Genomic DNA, 19,206 nt, shown 5'->3' on the forward strand with positions numbered 1-19,206 from the left:
ATCGGTTTTTATCATTTCAAATGCTTAAGAACTTCACACGACGGGACAAGATGAAAGTGACTATTTACATTGAGAAGGCGCCACATTTAGAACTGAAGAGAATGATGAATGAAGATCTTTTGTGGTGGAAAATAATGACACCACAGGTTACGATTATTGCAATTTCACCTCTGTCACGTATCTGTTTACGAGGTCTTTACGAGGTCAGAGACGCTAACCATGTGTCAAGAAAAAAGAGAAGCTCAAAACCATTGAATAACTAACTACTCTCTTTTATTTGGTAAAAACTGTATCACTTTATCACTCAGTGAGCAGATACGTGAAGGCCCAGATATATGCTACATTATTACTTGAAGAGATACGCTCAGTATTGCGTGCTGCTGTTCAAATCGGTGGAGGAGCCGCGGGGTCGTTTCCCGAAAGGCGGCTGGAAATCGCCGGAGCCTAGCTAGCGCTGTCAAGATGCATGACCCAATTGCATATATGCCCCACTGAATTTGAATAACTATACGTCAGAAAACCCTCGCCTCACAGTGCTAAGTGAAATCCTTTGTCTGGCAAAATACGCACACTACGCTGGAGAAATTTGAAAAACGCAGCTTTATTTCTACGGTTAGGCCTAGCGTCCACACTAAGACGTCACGAAAACGGAGCTTTACGAAAATGCTCTTCAAACCGGAGGAATTTGAAAACGCCGGCTTTGCGTTTTCGTGTGGACGGAAAACAGTTTGAAAACGGAACTTTTCGAAAACGATGGCGTCACGATAATCACGTGATTTCCCTGACCGAGTTTTCCTCAAACACAAATCCAAAATGACTGGCGATTGTTCCGTTTTTAAATTCCTCCGGCGTAGTATGGACGGAAAACATTTGTGATGCGTTTTCAGAGTGGAACCTCTGTTTTCAAATGCCTCCGGCGTAATGTGGACGAGGCCGAAGGTTTTCTAACGTATTGTAGTTCAAATTCAGTTGCCATTTAGAAAATCGCTGCTTTTTGTTGTTCTTTTGCGTCCCGTCGTTGCATGCCATGCTGCAGTTCATGGAGAGAAGTTGAAACTATTGCATGCAGTGTTCAAGCAAGTGGCTCTCCCGCCTCGTAAAGAACAGCGTACAACATTTTCAAGGGTATAATTCGGTTATTTACTGAAACACCGTTCATAATGCTGCAAAATGTCTACGTATACAAGCCTTACACGGAAGTCTGTATTAACTATAGAAACATCGTAAGGATGTCTCAAATGGTTGGTAATGTACATGTATGTTCAACATATTATAGAAATAGCGACCTTCTAATAATAGTGTTCTTAGTTTCTTTCTAGGAAAATATAAGTTTTGAACATCTGTAAGTATCCTGATTCATCCACACGAGCGAGTTTGGTGAAAATCTGACCAACTAGCTCGCCTTAGTGAATCAATGCGCGCGTTTGTGTAGTAATTTACCAGTCAAAGTGACCTTGAAAGTTGTGAAGCAACTCAATCCGTGTAGCACGCTGGTCTCCGGGTCGACTATTCTGGGTTCAAACCCTGGCCGAGGTCGTTGCGTTGTTCTAATTAGCAATTTAACTTACTAGGACCCTGCAAAGGTGCAGGTTCTACTTAAAGTTGTACACGTTTATCTTCTGGTAATCGACACAGACGCTGGTTTTCAGTATCGGTCTGCTTCGATGCTGCCATCACTATCAAAGTCTACATAAAGGCTCAAAACGTACAAACCAAGTGGATTGGAACTCAGACCCACACGATCGAATCTTGGCTCACGATTGTCAAAGTCGTGGGCCCAAATACCGTTAAGGGAGCTCAGTCGCGGTATTTCTAGTTATTCTTGCCACGTACAAATTAACCCTCTCAATTGAAGTAAACCTCGAAATAGTAGTTTACCAAGATAGAAAAACACCAAAAGACAATAATAAACCATGAAGGAGCCAGAATGTTTAAGGATGGAGAAGATTGACACGGATTACACAAGACGAACTTGAAACATTTAGGCTAAACTTTTCAAGATGTGCACACTGTGATGTGGTTCCTTCAAACCCGTTGCCATTTTTCTTTGTGTCAATTTAAGTTTGCTTTACAACAACATAGGTCTCTTTCACTAGTATTGTCTATCTGAAGTTCATATAATAATAGTATAAATTATGCTAAAAAAATGTTTTTTAAATGCATATGAATTAAAAGACGTGGATATAACGCTGTGTGGGTAAAACAAATTTTTATAGAAGTCTAACAGCAACGTTATCACTCCGAAATGAGTAAAGAAAAACAACGAATGGATGTAATATTATAACCGTTTCAATATCCTTGTTAGAATCAGCATCAAATTTTTGCATTCATGAATCGTATTATTTAACATTTGATGACTAGTCCCGAGGGGAACAGTGAATTTTGTTTCCCGAGAATCTCAATGTTTCCCGAGACGGAGTGACAGCGACAACAACCCAACAACATCAGGCCACCTTCAACTGCACGCTCTGATCACGTGCAACAGCGATCAACACTTCGCGGGTAATAGTGAACTGTTTGCGTTTGACGTCACAGTTTTCGCAACGTTGCCCGCTCATGGCATTTGGCGGTAAACAGTTTCATTGTTAGATGTCATGTGACCATGAACTAGCCAATAATCGGACGCGCTGTAGCGGCAAAAAGGCCAGCTATATAACGATATTATATAATCATAAGTTGTATTTTATTATAATAACTATTTTCAACTGGTAACGTTATAACTCCGAAACGAATAAAAAAAGGAACGAATGGAGGAGGCTGACAAAATTTTTAAACCTTTGCAATACCTTTGTTAATATCAGTATCCGATTTTTGCATTCAAAATTATATTATATAATCATATGTTGTATGTAGAGAGAATATCACCAGACTTATAAACATCTTTTCAATTTAAGACTAGAACAAAATAAAACTTCTCTTCTGTTTTTCAATGTGGAAAATATGGGAACAAATCTCATAGGTCGCTTTAGTGGGGATTGAATTGTGCGCGAAAACTAACGTCTGTTTTGACTCGCTTAACCGCTACATTTTAGCGAGTAAAGACGATCAATTTCAGACAATTTGTCTTCACCTGTCGCAGGTCCTGGAGTATCACCATAAATGACAACCAGAATCAAACTTCAACACAAAAAGCACAATGAGAGTATATACAAGTTTAGATTCAAGAGCATAACATGCTTTATCATGCTTCTTCACTACTTTGCCGTGTCTTCGCCGTCTTGATGGGCGCCCAGCGTAGAAGCGTCGAGCATCACTCTGTTTTTGTTTCCTTCTTGGGCCGGAAAGCTTCACGAATCTTGCTCGCCAGCTCAACAAAGATCAGCGTGCCGCCAAAGACCAGCCCCGTTCCACACCAGTGGTACAGCGTGAACGGATTTTGGAAGTAAAAGATCGAAAACATCAGGCTCATGAACTTGCGCAGCGTGACCACAAGCGTGACAGTCAAAGAGGCGCACTCTGACGTCAGGACGTACACGCTGCGGATGCAGATGTATTGCGTGACGATGTTACCAGCAAGATACGCCCAAAGCTTAGGAATTTGGAAGTTGAAATCAAACAACACCAAAGGAGCTGTAAAAAATAATTGTCCAAAAGTTGCTGTGATATGTCGTTTCTGTATGTAAGTGAGAGCTCTTGTAGGGGTCTTTCGACCTGAATTGGTGACCGTTAAGGAAAACTGTCTCCCGCATAGTTGGGATACTGTATAAATTTTTCGTGTGAAAATAAAATGTACATTATGAGGTCACGTGAGGTGTACACATTGAGCCTACACTGGCACGGGTCTTAATTGAGCGGTAACACGCTTATTGCCACAGTTTTGTTGAAAGGACTTTCGTCTGTTTCAGGAGAGGCCTTTACTAAACAGACCTGGGCATCTGCCTCGAGGTTACCTTGGGCAGATTAATTCAAAATGACCCCTCCACCCCAACACGCATGCATTACGCTAGATGTAAATGGAGCTGGCAGCTCAGATTGGCTTACCAAAAAAAAAACAATATAGATTGAATTGGTGTAACTAGAGAAAACCAATTTAGAATTGTGTATACAGTATGTACGACGTGAGATTCGTTTAACATGACAACAAAAGCACTTACCAGATGAGTTAAATATGAAAATGTGACGATAAATGTCTTTGGAAAGCAGAAGAAACCCAGCTAATGGCAAAGCATGCTAAACATAGATAACAAAAAGACAAAAAGACAAAATTAAAGGTAGCCTTTCTTGATACAGTGATACTTATTATGTGGAAAGTTACAAAGGATCGACATTCTTTGGTTAAAAGAAGTTAGCCCGTTGATCGCTGAAACAGGCAATGATAACCGAGATGGATCATGGTTAGAGCACCCTTCTCGTGTCAAATCACCTAATAAACTAGGAACAAGTCGACCTGCTTGGCATTGCCAAAAGAGTATGCTGGGATGAATTGGGCCAGGGGCAAACACAGTAAGCAGGGGTGTAGCTAGGGGGGTCCTGAGAAGCCCATGCCCCTGTTTTGTAAGCCTTTTTTAAGCAAACAACCTACAACAGGTGACGAAAACGACATGAAAATCTGGTGAGTACCCTCACTTTGACACAGTGTGATCCCCCCCCCCCCCCCTTTGAAAAATCCTGGCTATGCCCCTGATTAAGTATACCAATCCCAGGAGTGGATGGTTTACGACTAGCAATGTATCAAGATAACATGATTACCGCATAAAAGAGAGCCTCTCTGGGGTGTTTTCCATGCTCTGCATACATCTGCTCCTGAAGTGTAAATGAACAGTCCAATCAGCATGTTGAGTCAAAACATTTATTAAGTTTCACACCTTTCAAACGCAGAAATCCAATGCAGTTCTGCCTTTTGAAAACTCAAAATTTGCAAGACTTTTTGCAAAAAAAGTGAATGATATAAAACATCTTGTTAACTAAATTACAAGCCTTTACCACAGCCGCAAAACAATGCATTAAATCCTCTAAGCACACGTATGTAAAGTAGTGTAAAAGCTTATACCTTCTGCTGTCTTCCAAAATTGCATTGCATACTTGTAAAGATCACAACAACTATTGCATAATAATACTATTATGTTAAAATCGCATGTTTGTTGAGCACAATAAACAAAAAAATATTTACTGATGTACATGTATGTGTAATATTAATGCTGGAAAATATATAGTTTTTTGCTTTTAATTGTGTGACAATTACATATGAATGTTACAAAAGCAGTTTAAAACACACACAGTCACTGACCTGGTAGATACCAGTCCTAGCAGAAAGAAATAATGCAATCACAAGCAGTCCAATGCCTTCACAAAGACAAAAAATGCACAATAAAAAAATGCACAATACAAATTAATCAACAAAACACAGACTCTAATGCACTAATTCCACTGCGCCTTGTGCCTCTCAGTACGAGGCACGGTAGGGTAATGGTCAGTACACTGGACTCTGGATAAAATGGTCCATGTTCAAGCCCCTGCCAGGGTTTCTGACATGTGTTGTGTTCTTGGGAAAGACACTATACTCTCACAGTGTCTCTTTCCACCCAGGAGTATGAATGGCTACTGGCAAATAGTTGGAGCAATGTGACAAAACACTGGGGGTAACCTTGCAATGGACTAGCATCCCATCCAGGGGGGAGTGGCAATACTAAGCCACTACATGCTACAGAACACAGAATTAAGCATTAAAATACTATTCCAAGGTCCTCACCTACACACCACCACAAGTAGTCTTTATAAGGGTCTCCAGAGGAAAATTTAAACTCCTAAAAGAGAGAATGTACACTGTGACATAAGGAAACATTTCAGAAGACAGAACCTGACAGCACCACATGATATAGAGACTTGATTCAATTTTTAATATTAATTTTTAAGAAAATGACAAAACATTTGAGTTTACAAAACAAGTTTCAACAGAAACTTCCGTCTGCAACTATCAAGACCCTTTGGAATTTTAAATATGTTTTTTTTATTATGTATCTTACCAACTTTTGTGCTGATGCTAAAGTACACAAGCATATCCCTGCAGTGATCATAAGGACAGATAAATACTTTGACAGTTGATATCTGAAAAAAAATCATGGGTGTTTAGTTTATACTGGTCAGTTCCTACAAAAATTCTGAAAGCTCTTACACTAAGTAAAACAGATCTGAACGAACTACACGAGTCATGTACATTATTAAAATGTACTATTTTATACTTTGTACACATAACATTAAACATGTATGTACAGTACCTTCTCTTTAAAATAATCATTCCTAAAACAAGATTGGCCACCAATGACCCCTGCAAGACAGCATGCAAAACAACTATGTAATACATTGCAGTATACCAATTGCATACAGTGTACGTGTAGCTTTGATAAACAAGTTACATGTAATTTATAATTTATATCTAGATTGGCTAATCAGGTGACGGACTTCACTAGATTTTACATGTAACTTGACAATGAATATCATAGGAAATTTGTCTTCATTTGGGCATGCACACAGCTTATCTCCTCTTATAAAGTAATTGTTTGTCCAAAAAACAACTTACTGATCTGAAGATCATGTGCAGGGGCATAGGGACATTGAAGTTCAGTGCAGCATTGTTTATTACATTGGTCGAGAAGAAAAATACCACCATTGCCACATAGTTACTGAAAGAAAAGACAATTAATTACTGTAGTGACTTTTGACTCTTTTAGCAGTGCTTTCACTAAAATTTGAAGAAGGCAGCTGCCAGTAGTGTGGCACACATCAGGAAGCAAAAAAAGAGGCTTATAACAACTTCTTCTCTTGAGGGGCAAGTTTTGAAAACTACAAATGTTGTAACAGGTAATTCACAACAGGAAACCTCCCGGAACAGGTGACAGGTCTTACTGAAAGCACTGATTCTGAAGTTGTAAACTTTGTGCTCTCCTCCTCCTCCTTTAGGCAACAGATTTAACACCAATTTCATTGCCTTCACCGGGAGATATCACCTATTACACTCAATCTCCACCCTGGAGTGTAACTAGTCTGATAGAGGTAAGACCAGCAAAGGTCTTTGGCTCCCATTTCTTTCCTCCTTCTCCTCCCTTCCACCCCGCCCCCTCCCCTGCTTTCCCCCTCTCCACGCAATTAAATAAGTAAATATAAGTGTACCTGATAGGAATAACAGGTTTTTTGAAGCCAAAATTAGCAGTAAATATGAATCCTTCCACAGCAATAAACAGGAACTGGCAAAATGTGACGGTATTGACACAACTAGGAACTTCTCTGAAAGCAATAATATAGAGTCTCATGACATGAATTTGTTTGTTCGTCATTTTCCAGGAGATATCCATGTCATTGAATAACAGTCAGGGAGAGCGGGTATTGGGTCTGACTACACAGCAAAGTACCATCACATGGCCCAAGGATATTGACTTTTGTAGTCAGACAAATGGGTTATAATGACCAAGCCTGAGGACAAGATGGCTGGATATAATGACCAGGTCTTGTTGTTTGCTTGTTTATGGACTGACACAGAGACAAGATCCATAACACATAAAAAGAGAAAGAGGCCAACATACAGCCATCTTGACCAAACAAGCTTGGACATATTAGGATTTATTATATGGAAAGAGAACACCATATTCTTGTGGGACACAGCGGGAAATCCCGAGCAGGCAAGATAGCTCCATCTTGAACGCTCAGGTAACCAATCGCAGCACAGGATTCAGTTCATTTTGCCCACTCATAGAGTTGGCCATGCAATTATGATGAACACTACCCTTCAAAGGTGTCTCGGAGTGTCTACAGAAGATTGTTATCAGCCAGATAGTGTTTTAAACATACTTTTAATATACAAATTATTTTTAAAAATCAGTTTGTATTAAGAAATGTTTTGATCACTTAACAATCATCAGCAGTTGTAAGTTTGTTTAAAGTAGTGATTTCAATTTATAACAACAACAACAACAACAACAAGCCTTATTTCAGCTGTAACAACAATAATTACGTAATAATTTACTACGCGAAGCTTATTTTAACGGAGAGTATAAATAAATAACCGTGTACGGTTCGCTTGCACAGCACGCCACTGCAGTAAGTCTGAAAACCGCTATGCTTAGCCTGTTTACGGTTAGTTCCCGGCCAACAACTATAATGAAACCATGATAATTAGCTGATCGAGTAAGTTTCTAAATTTGCTGACTGACACAGTGAAGGTTGTAGGGAAAGATTTTGAGGAAATTCAGAAATGCAGAACCACTGTAAGAAAGGGAATTATTGACTTAATTTAAGCTTAATTTTACAGGAACATTTTCGGTGCTAGTGATGAAATATTTCCCAAACTTGTAACGTCCACATACTTAGCAACCCTTCACGTGCCCGAGCCGGCTAAAAGGTCAACGAGCGTGCATAAAGCATTACTAGGTCACAAAAACGCGAGTGTATGATAAGTTAACTTGAGTCTTACCTCACAAGTAACTCCAGAAAAATCACATTGGAACAACAGCCTGTGAAAACCAGCAAAATTGCAATCGCTGGATGCATTTTCCGTTTGATTCCAGCACAGCAATAACATGCACGACAGCACGAAAATGTTTACTCTACCCTCGTCAGTCCCCCCGTCAAAACGCGAACATAGATGACCGAAAAGAACCTGGGTCGAAAATACATTCTTGCACCCAGGGCCCTTGATATCGCGTCGTAACCGCGGGCAAAAAATTCAAACTTCTCGCTGTCATGCGCTTTGCACTTCCACCAGCCACAAAAAAAAGGAAAGGAAAAAAGCCACCGTCATAAATCGTTTGAAAAAAGAAAGCCTTCTAAAAAGCAAAACACAAAATTAGTAGGCGCTGAGCAGTGAGCACCGCACCGGAGCCTCGGCTCAAAACCCCGCTGGGCATTGACAGGCATTTGACACCATACCACGGGGTATTTGCTCGCAAAGGGCTGCCCGGGATGGGACATTTCAATTTACGATTTAGTCACAAAAATAACATTAATCATACATCTGTTCTTTACAAAAAAAGAAAAATAGGCGCAAACTTGCTTTATTTTGCCTCAAAACGGGATTAATGATAAGCAGGAGCCCATTGCTATGAAAGAACGTAGATGTAAAATTATTTTTTTTTGAGATTTAAACCATTAGTAACTAACTCGTGCCCTACGCCCCCAACACCACCTCCATGATTTCATGTTGGTCTTCCGCGTGCGAGAAGCGATGGCGGACAATATGATTGATATCGATGGCGGACGATATGATTGATATGATTCGTGGGAAAAGCGGTATAAAATTGTGGCTCGTTGGTTAAGACAAAAGAACTCGGAGGGCTTTATAGAAACCCTAGAAAGTAAGTTACTGATATTTTTATTTGCTTTTATATCATACCATAGAAAATACAGCCAATCAGAATACAGGAAAGCCGTTGTATATTCGACGGTATTCCATCTAACCTTCCCATCATGCGCCGGGCGTATGTTGCATTGATGGTGTTAGTCACTGTATTTTCCCATGGTATGGAAAATATAAAGGCTCGTGTGTATATCGAGAAAACGCAACTGTGACTCGTGTGACCTTCCATAGTAACCCACTCAAAAGCGTTGCATAATTAGTATATATATGAAACAAACTGGGATAATCCTTTTTTCAATGAGCTTTCTTTATGACATCCGGTCCTTGCGAATTTGTCCCATGTCCTCGCGAAGACCAGCGTTCATTACTTTTGACCGTGTTTGAATCAATTTCAATTTCGCAAAAAAAAAAGTGAGTATGTAAATAACAGTCATAATTAAACTATAACAAGCTATTTGCAAGATAGAATACGTTTTTTCTCACTTTACATCACTTAAGAGAAAATACATTTTTCGGCTATCTTATGGGTACATGTAGCTACATGTACTGGGTGGGGCATTTGCACTTATCTCACGGCCTCGCCAGGGGGAACTTTTTATGCACCAGCTCCTCTATGGTGGGGCATTTCCAACCTGATGAAAACAAAATGTCAAATGCCCGGGGGGATGAGCGGTTTCGACAGGCAGGCATTACCCTAGCGTCAGGCTATTAAAGCAAGCTGCCATGTAAACGTTCTGCTAGGGACAACCCGCCTTCCCGAGAAAAACATTCATTTGGAACTTTTTGTCATTGTCCAGCAATAAGAAGGTAACATGTCAGCATTTCATGACACTGGAAACAGCAAAGACGGGTAAATGAAGGTCCCTAGCAAGTATCTTCATTGTCAGCCATTTTGTGTACGTTAAGCCCACAGGTCAGTGGACTGGTAGTGTAACCATGTGAAATTTGTTCGTAAACCAGGGCGATCACTCTTTGACCCTTCCGTTAGGCTACTAAGTTTACCTTTCTGCTTGTAATCAGGACTTAGGCGAGCAAATCAACTAAATGGAAGAAATGGTGTCTTGTATGACAGATATAGTGGTCTATAGTGTGACACTGGTCGTGACAAGGAACGCACGCATGTTTACGGAAATCAAGGAATGACTGGTTGGCTAACACGTCTCTGGTTTGCTAGTGGTTAGCTCCTCTCAGGTTTTCTTGCGGTTGGTTCCACCCCAGTTTTCTTGCTGCTAGTTCCACTCGCGTTTGCTTGCGGTTAACTTCCATTTTGTGGTTTGGGTGACGCTGTATTGCACATATTTCTAAGGTTTGAATGTATAGTTAAGAAATTCGAGTTTTTCCAGCTAGTGCTCTGAGGATGTGGTTGGTAAGCGAACATATCCTGACTCACATTTCTCAGGTTCGACTCCGGATCCCGGGTCTGCATACTAAGATTTCTTTCTTCTTCTTTATTTCAACTTTTTGTTTAAAGAGTGTCCAGTAACGTTCATGTAAAAATAAGTAAGCGTGAAAATTGGTGACTAACCTGGTAACTCGTCTTCGACATTTTTCTCAGCTACTTTGGTTGCCAAGGTAACAAGCCACGCGAGATCATCCGACTTTCCTGGCCAGCGGCTACCACTATCATCACATTGTCCTCAACATGGCGGACAAGGCTTTATTTCGAGGTACACACTTTATCTAACCTTTATTCTTTGGAATTGCTTAAAACGGACAAATAATGTAGTTAATTTTGTGTCTTTACTCTTACTCGTAGAACCCTGTTTGTTAGTTTTCTGGTTATTGGTCAATCTGATCTGTTATTTTGCATGTGAAATATGTTGTCCGGAAAGTGCGTCATTTGCCGGTTTTGAAAATTGTTTCAATATTAATGTCAATACCTTGCTATCGATTGTTCGTCCTAACAACAGTTTAACATGTTTTCTTTATTACAGTATTTCCAAGGTTCTCGCTTTCCCTCAAACACGTTTGCCTCTTCGTTCTGGTGTTACAAACATCGTCGCTTGTCCTCACGATGCGTTACTCAAGAACTACCCATAAAGAGGGAGACCCAATGTACATCGCCTCTACTGCAGTAGTTTTCGCGGAAATTTTCAAGATCCTGGCATGTGTGTTGATAACTTTTCATAGATCTCAGTACAGATGGTCTGTCTTTGTGAGAAGTTTACGGGAAGAGATTTTCGATAAACCTTGGGAGACATTAAAGCTAGCAGTACCTTCTGGATTGTACACTGTTCAAAATAACCTTCTGTATGTCGCGCTTTCAAATTTGGATGCTGCCACGTATCAGGTCAGTGAATATTGGTTTTTGAACAAGCTTGAGGTCGAGATTTATGTAGGTAAACTGAGCAAGTGCAAGTTTCAGATGACTGAGTGTGTAAATTCTTGTCAACTTCCCTTGGTTCCCAAGCCGGAGTGACCCACTTCTAACAAAAATATTAATATTCATTCTTAAGAGCACCAGAGAACAGACTTCCTACAACTGTTAAAGGAGCTCAGTCAAGGTGTTCTGAGTTGTTTTTGGCGAGTACAAAATTACCTTTTGTTTAAAGGAAACCTGAAAACAATAGTTTACTACATGTTGGATTGGAAAACACTATAGAGATAACAATAAGCCATATATAAACAAGGATAGTTAAGGATGGAAAAGATTGACACAGATTACAAACAGCAAACTGTAAAAATTTAGGCTAAACTTTTCAAGATTCGCAAACCGTGATGTAGCTCCTTTAATTACCTATCTGAGAAAAGTCTATTTTGTCCCAAATACTGGTAAGCGTTGCTCTCTCTCAATTCGTGTTTGAGAGGTGACAGCTACTGGTATATGTAGATGTATAAAGGTATAGAACTTGCAAATAATGCATTTTAAATGTTCTCCTTAATTAAATAGTGCATCAGTCCCGGTATAGTCAATGAAAAGTTCATAAATCGAACTCAGTTGAACTTAATCAAACTCAATCCGTGGTTGAGTTCAATTGAGTTTGATTGAAATTCAGTTTGACTGGGTTTTATTGGCTATTTCGGGATCAGTATGAGACTGAAGCAGAACCAGTGATTTGGTGGTAATTGTCATGGTTATGATTTCAGGTTACTTATCAACTCAAGATTTTAACAACAGCATTATTCTCAGTTTGTATGCTACATAAAAAGTTAGGCATGCTGAAGTGGGTTTCTCTGCTCCTTCTTATGTTTGGGGTGACTCTAGTTCAGGTGAGACTTTCTAACAATTCAATATAGTTATATGACTCTTCAAATCAAGTTTTGTAAACTTTTGTAACACACAGCTTAGGCCTCTTCATTTGCTTTATGATATAGAGGTAATGGGGCAAAGAACACTTAAGCACGCTTTTTCTATGTTTTATACTCTGATAAAACATGGGTTTTTGACCAATCAGAGCACACGCAGGGTCCTATCTATATTATAATAAATAATATAAAGACAAAGGACACACGAGGTCGGACAATCAAAACGCAAAGTTACATGTAATACATGTACATGTAGTGGACACCAAGTGTGGGCAAAACTGTAGTTTTACTTCTGATTAGATGAAAAAGTGGCTCAAGATTTTTAAGCCAATTGTGTAGCGCAGTAATGCAAAACCAATAACTTTCAATAGCACTCAAGTAAAAACCACTCTATATATAACTACATTTGATTCATTTGTTTGTTTGTTTGTTTGTTTGTTTTGCTGTGGCCAGTGGCATCCAGATGCTGTCAAAGAGACTGCATCAAAAGAACGTTCTGCATCAGAACAGTTTATTGGTCTTGTAGCTGTTCTCACAGCTTGTTGTTCTAGTGGGTTTGCTGGTGTCTACTTTGAGAAGATTTTAAAAGGATCCAAGGCCACCATATGGATGAGAAATATCCAGTTAGGTATTGTACTCTCATGATGTTTGTTTTAAGTCCTTACTGCTGGCTCGACTTAAAAGGTAGCCAACTGACACTGATACATAATTGACAGAAAGTAACCACAGACTACAATTGCCTATTGTATATGTACATGTACATATGTACGTGCAAATTGTCAGTCATTTAGTCACTCAGTTGGGTCGGCAGTCAGACGGTCAGTCAGTCAGTCAGTCACCCACTCACTCACTCAGTTGGGCAGTCAATCGGTCGGTCAGTCAGTCAATCATTAGCAAGGGGCTTCCTAGTGGGGTATAGGGCAAAAAGAGCATGAGCCAAGTGTGGTCTGCAATATCTCTTAAGGAAGATCTCTAGTACCTCACTACAAAACTTGTCCACAGCCTATAATATTATCAGCCATTCAGTCAGTAGGAATAACAGTCAGTTGGTACAGTAAGTCAGTCAGTAAATTGCCTGCTGTCCTGCTCTCCCTCCCTCCTTATCTCTCTTCCACCTCTCTCTCTGGCCTCTCCCTCCCTCCTTCCCCACTTTCCTACTTAGTTTCCCCCTTTCTTTCTTTCCTTCCTTTAACCCTTGCCCCTCTTTTTTGTGTACATTCAATTCATGTACTTTTTTGTAACCACATTTCACAGGATCTTTTGGTATAATATTTGGCTTGATTGCTGTGTATGTAAATGATGGAAGTGCTGTACAAAGTCAAGGTTTTCTTCAGGGTTACAACAGAATCACATGGATAGTTATTGCACTTCAGGTAAAATTTACAATCAGAGTAGAAACTCTGATTATGTCTGGTTGCAAGTACATGATGAGTGTGAAATAATGGTGAATCAAGTGGCCCGGGTTCGATCCCTGGCTCGGGACATTGTGTTGTATTCTTGGGCAAGGCACTTACGAGTAACAGAAAAAATTGGCTGTTTTGTGTGTAGGTTAAATGGTCCCTATCAGAGCATTTTTCTCTATTTTTAATCAAAACTGCCCAGTGACATGTTTGTTCAGTTTTTATTTACACAAAACGTTCCTGGATCCACTAAGATGGAGGATATTTAGGGTACATTTAACAATTTTTCTAAAACAAAATGTAACATCTGTCTGGCTTACTGTATTCAATTTGAGAGGAAAATTGTTCTTTCTAACATTCCTGACATTTACATAACTAGACTGCATGTATTTTTTTTGGAGGGGGGGAAATGAATTCCTCTGATGTAAATACACTGTATCTCTTACACTTTATACTCTTTGAAGTGACACATATATAACATCCTTTTAACATTGTGAGTTTTTGGACAGATGTGCCAAGACCTTCCAGTAAGGCATTGTTTATTATACAGTAAAAACATGCATGTAAGAACCTAGTGGTTTAAGAACCCACTAGCATTTTTATATATTTTATATTTTTTATTTTTTATATTTTTCTTATATTTTGGGGTATTGATACCCCAAAATATAAAAACCTGTTAAGCCAAGCAAGATCCAGCAGGTTCTTTTATGTACTCGAGTTATAAACATTTTAACCTAGGAGTCTGACTTTGAGATTGCAAATTTGCATTTACAAGAAAATACGTAAGACAGTCGTGAGTAAACAACACATGTACATTCATGGGCCAAACGGTTTGAAACCCAAGTTTATTTATTTTTCTAGTAATCGACTTATATATCTCCTTCAAAGAAATTAAGAACCTAATTAAAAACCTACTTAGCCTAAATTACCAATAACTACCCTAAAATACAAGTTAGAACCTATTTTGCCAGACTTCAAACAATGTAGGTTTTTACATGTGAGTTTTTACTGTATTTTGTCTTGTGTTTGCAGGCCTTTGGTGGCTTAGTGGTGGCTGCGGTTGTGAAGTATGCAGACAATATTTTAAAGGGCTTTGCTACATCAGTATCAATAATTGTGTCGTCACTCGTGTCATTTTATTTCCTTGGAGACTTCCAGCCAACAAAGTAAGAGCAGTCATTCTTTTACTGTTTATTTTATTCTTACTGTTAAAGATCAAACAAGCTGTAGTACTCAAAAGTTGACTTTACCCCCTCTTCTCCTACAGTACACTTTCTGTACACTTTGCCGTCTTCACTCCCAGGGCTCGAAATTGCGACTCACTGGTCGCCGATGCGACCAAAAATTGAGCACTGGCGATTAAATTTTCAGAACTGGTCGCCAGCTGGCGACTCACGTTTCGTCCGATAACTAAAGAAAACCACGACACAACTTAAATCTTTTTAAATCTTTATATTAGGAAATCAATCGGATCTGGTAGCTAGTATACAACTCACCTTTCCGTCTCCAGTAAAATAATGTCTCAATATTATGTACAAGATAATCGAAAAATATTGAACGTATTTCGACACGTCGAAACTGCGTTCACGGCGCACCAAGTTGATTGAGCGGCTTCTTCCGAAACTGGGATCGCAGGCGCACTTCAACACCATGTGCTTTTCATTTGCCGCGAAAATGGCGGCAGATGTACCAATCAGTTGAAGGAATTACGTGAGTTTTTACGTGCGGGTATTAAGATTCAGCCAAAAGGTTAATCCAAACTTTGAATCCTTCATCAGTTGTTTATGTAGGGAAAGTGGATTTCACCAAACTGTCGGCAGCGAAAAGGCGCGGAGGAAAGCAAGTCGAAAATAAAGAACGGCATTTCGAAGAAGTAGCAAAGGGAAAATACGCAAGGACCCGTGTTTGTCTCACAATGAAAACCACGGACTTAAAACGTTTTATGCTTCGCTTCATTTTAAAAGACTATGGAGACAACCATCAGCTTCGGACCAGAGACATATCACCTGAGACCAACGTTAGCCTTATAACTGAGTGGTGCTCTTGTTGTTTCTAATTGTGTTCGCTCTTCAATTGTGACTTTTTTTGCATGCAAAGTAGTGTATAAAATCGTGTTCTTGTGTAAGTTATGTATAAAATAAGTTGGCGACCAAAATTTTTCCGTTAATTGCCAGCTGGCTCTTGAACGAAAAAGTTAATTTCGAGCCCTGACTCCAAAGGGAAGCAAAGGGCTCAACTGTGGCTCCCCACCAAACTTTAATGAGCGCTTTTTTCTAGGCCTCTAGCCAAGACAAGTTCTTTGTTTCTAGTTCTTGGAGAATACCATACCTTCACACTTAAACCAGCCCTCGAGCCCTCATAGTCCATTATGGGGAGTTCCCCTCCTCTCAGGTTACCTGTCTTCAAACGAGCAAGCCCTCTCCATAGTTTGTCTACTTATTTGTTCGTTTTCTTGTTGTTCAGTTACATGGTCTCTTCAATCGATGCGCGACTTGTTCATACATGTAGCTACATGTGGTTATCGAAAGCCTGAAAGCACCTCTCATCTGGCCTCGTCACGCAATGCTTCATCTGAGGTGTTGTGTGACAACGTATTCCGACAATGTGGACTTTTTACCTGAAATGTTGTTTTTTATTCTCTTTTTCCTTCAGTTTCTTTTTTCTTGGTACGTGTGGAGTTTTAGCAGCCACATTTCTGTACGGTATGCCTGAGAGGACAACGTCACAGCAAGCACCACTAAAACCTGTGTAGTCAAAAACGCGATCAAGTAATCAGTTTGCTTCAGTAGAGATGTGATTTTATTTGGCAGTACATAGCAGTACATGGATTTATGGGTGAATTAAGTAGGGACAAGAGCGTGGGGAGTGTTTTTGTTTGCTCCCAGAATTACGTCTGCATACTTGTGTTAACACTGTTTCCAAAAAATTGTTTATAAAGTTACGCAAACATCGTTCATTTTTTACGAAGCGTTATTAAGGGAAGGTTGCGAGGGTGTCCGCTTGATAGAATATTTGCTGTCTGTATTCGGGCTAGGGCAAGAAGGCCATTTGGTCTCTTGCGTTTTCGTTCGCGTCACGAACGACGGTTGCGTCACGCTTGAAGCACTTGGAAGAAAAGGAGGGGCTGTTTGATCTCAAACGCTTAACGCCCCCTCAGATAATGACCCATTTTACGCGCCCCAAACGCTCTTCGACAATGATCCTCCCCAGCTTTAACTGCCCAAAAATACCCCCTACACCAAACCGGGTGTAAGTGTTGGCTCTCCTCCAAAATAAGCTCCTGAAATACTTTTTATCGATGAATAATCTTAGAGCTCATTACCGACATTTTACTATAGTATGTACATAACTTATTAGAAGAAAGCTTAGGTACTGTTCATATTTTGTGGGAGTATGGTTTTGGTTTGTATAGGCGTGAATTTTAACTCTCTCGACAATAGAAGGAAACTTGCCCATTAGTGGGTTATTATCAAAATTTATGTGTACATGTATCGCAGGAAAATCTTCAATTCTCTTCATTTGTTGTTGAACAACATGCAACAAATGTTGGAATACCACGCGTCTTATTAACTCCCATGGTGGTTTATAACGTTATTTTAATATTTTAACGACTTGGGTGGCATTATGTGTGTAACATATTAAAATTGAAAAGCTTTTACGGTCTTATTTATTTCTTAATTTATTGTTTCAAATTATGAATTACTTGTGGCACTGATAACAATATTGATAATATTAAAGACAGTATATTTATATTATATTGGTATTGTTAAATTTTAAGTTACGTTAACATTGTAAGTAGAGTAGGCATTTTTTTTTTCGTATCTAATGTAATGTTATTGCAATAAATTAAAATAAAATAAAATAAAAAATAATTATATTATGTAATAATAATGATAATGATAGTGATAATGATAATGATAATGATAATAATAAGGAATTTTATTTCTCTGTGTGAAGTGATCTAGCTGCTGTGAACCACAGGTGCTAATTAACAATCAGACCAATAGCCCATGAGGCGAAGTCGGATGGGCTATTGACCCGTGGCCCTTGAGGGCGAAGGGTCTAATTGTTTTAGTATCACGCAACTAGTCAGACAAAAAAGGCAATAATAAAGTTAGCAAATGCAAGTTGAGGAAATATTTATTTGGGAATAAAACGAAAGAAAGCGTCACGCTCGATTGCGCCAATTTCGCTACTCGAGGACTATTACCAATAGTCCTTTAGTAGCGTAGCCAATTAAAATGCAAGATTTCCATTAATCCACTAGCTGGGTGATACTAATTAGGAATATTAATCACTTGTTTTAAAAGTTGTGCTGTCAGTATATTAGTATGGGTAGCATACTCCCCGCCCGCACCACGGCGGAGAAATTTAACAATGCTGCATGTACATTCAACGGTCATTTTGGATTTGTGTTTGAAAAATACTTACACAGGGAAATCACTAGCCTGCGAACGCAGACGTATTTCCGGCTGTCACTTAGTTCTGTCTGCGAATCCGGGCCAGAAAACGATTTCTGTGACGTAGGAATTCTAGGCCAATCACAGTTTAGCTCAAATAACCCCAGAACTACTGCGCGACTCTGCGCGAGGTATTCGCTGCGAGGAGCACGCGAGTTTCATTCTATCATGGAATCTGATTGGCCAAGGAGAAACAAAAGTCATTACGTCACAGAAATCGTTTTCTGGCTCGGGTTCGCAGACATTTTTCGGCGGAACCAAGTGACAGCCGGAAATACGTCTGCGATCGCAGGCTAGGAAATCATATGATTATTGCGAAGTCATCGTTTTAAAAGACCTACGTTTTCAAAATGTTTTCCGTCTACACAAAAATTCCTCCGGTTTGAAGAGCGTTTACGACAAGCTCTGTTTTCGTGACGGATTACTGTGGAAGCTACCTTCAAATTAACAGAAAGTCCAAAGAATACAGTGGATTCCCGATTTTATGAACCTCTAAGGGAAGCGATAATTGGTTTGAAAAATCGTATAGTTCGAGAAATCGGGGGTAAAATACACTATTCTACTGAGGAGAGGGAAACGAATTTTGTGTTTGGGATCCCCCGACGGACTATACTAGTATTCTTGAGAGTTCCTTTTGGCCGTATGGATCTTAACCATGCATGCAGAAGTATATACGAATATTTGATTAACGGCTAAAGGACACGGAATGTTGTGGTTGGGGATCTGGCGGTCTTCTTGAAATCCCAGTCTTATTTCTAACAACAATTTGCAATTTTGTATCTCTTATTTGACTTCAGACCTGACAAAAAATCGA

At 39.5% G+C, this 19,206-nt stretch overlaps 2 protein-coding genes across 2 annotated transcripts; one reads left to right on the forward strand and one right to left on the reverse strand.

The window, feature by feature from the left end:
• Nucleotides 1-251: 251 nt before the first annotated feature.
• On the reverse strand, nucleotides 252-8,950 carry LOC110069560 (UDP-xylose and UDP-N-acetylglucosamine transporter-like). Its single transcript, XM_020777087.2, has 10 exons — nucleotides 8,405-8,950; nucleotides 7,108-7,221; nucleotides 6,518-6,620; nucleotides 6,216-6,265; nucleotides 5,964-6,045; nucleotides 5,690-5,744; nucleotides 5,228-5,283; nucleotides 4,690-4,743; nucleotides 4,095-4,170; nucleotides 252-3,570 (listed from the first exon to the last, which is right to left on the reverse strand). The coding sequence occupies exons 1-10, from the start codon at nucleotides 8,479-8,481 to the stop codon at nucleotides 3,251-3,253; spliced, it is 987 nt and encodes a 328-aa protein (XP_020632746.1). The 5' UTR covers nucleotides 8,482-8,950; the 3' UTR covers nucleotides 252-3,250.
• Nucleotides 8,951-10,895: 1,945 nt separating this feature from the next.
• On the forward strand, nucleotides 10,896-18,059 carry LOC110069561 (UDP-N-acetylglucosamine transporter-like). Its single transcript, XM_020777088.2, has 7 exons — nucleotides 10,896-10,953; nucleotides 11,221-11,576; nucleotides 12,374-12,496; nucleotides 12,986-13,160; nucleotides 13,787-13,905; nucleotides 14,965-15,098; nucleotides 16,585-18,059. The coding sequence occupies exons 1-7, from the start codon at nucleotides 10,929-10,931 to the stop codon at nucleotides 16,682-16,684; spliced, it is 1,032 nt and encodes a 343-aa protein (XP_020632747.2). The 5' UTR covers nucleotides 10,896-10,928; the 3' UTR covers nucleotides 16,685-18,059.
• Nucleotides 18,060-19,206: the final 1,147 nt, after the last annotated feature.

Source organism: Orbicella faveolata, unplaced genomic scaffold (assembly GCF_042242905.1).
Source record: "Orbicella faveolata isolate gen_17 unplaced genomic scaffold, um_ofav_v1 contig_14, whole genome shotgun sequence".
Classification (NCBI taxonomy): Eukaryota; Metazoa; Cnidaria; class Anthozoa; order Scleractinia; family Merulinidae; genus Orbicella; species Orbicella faveolata.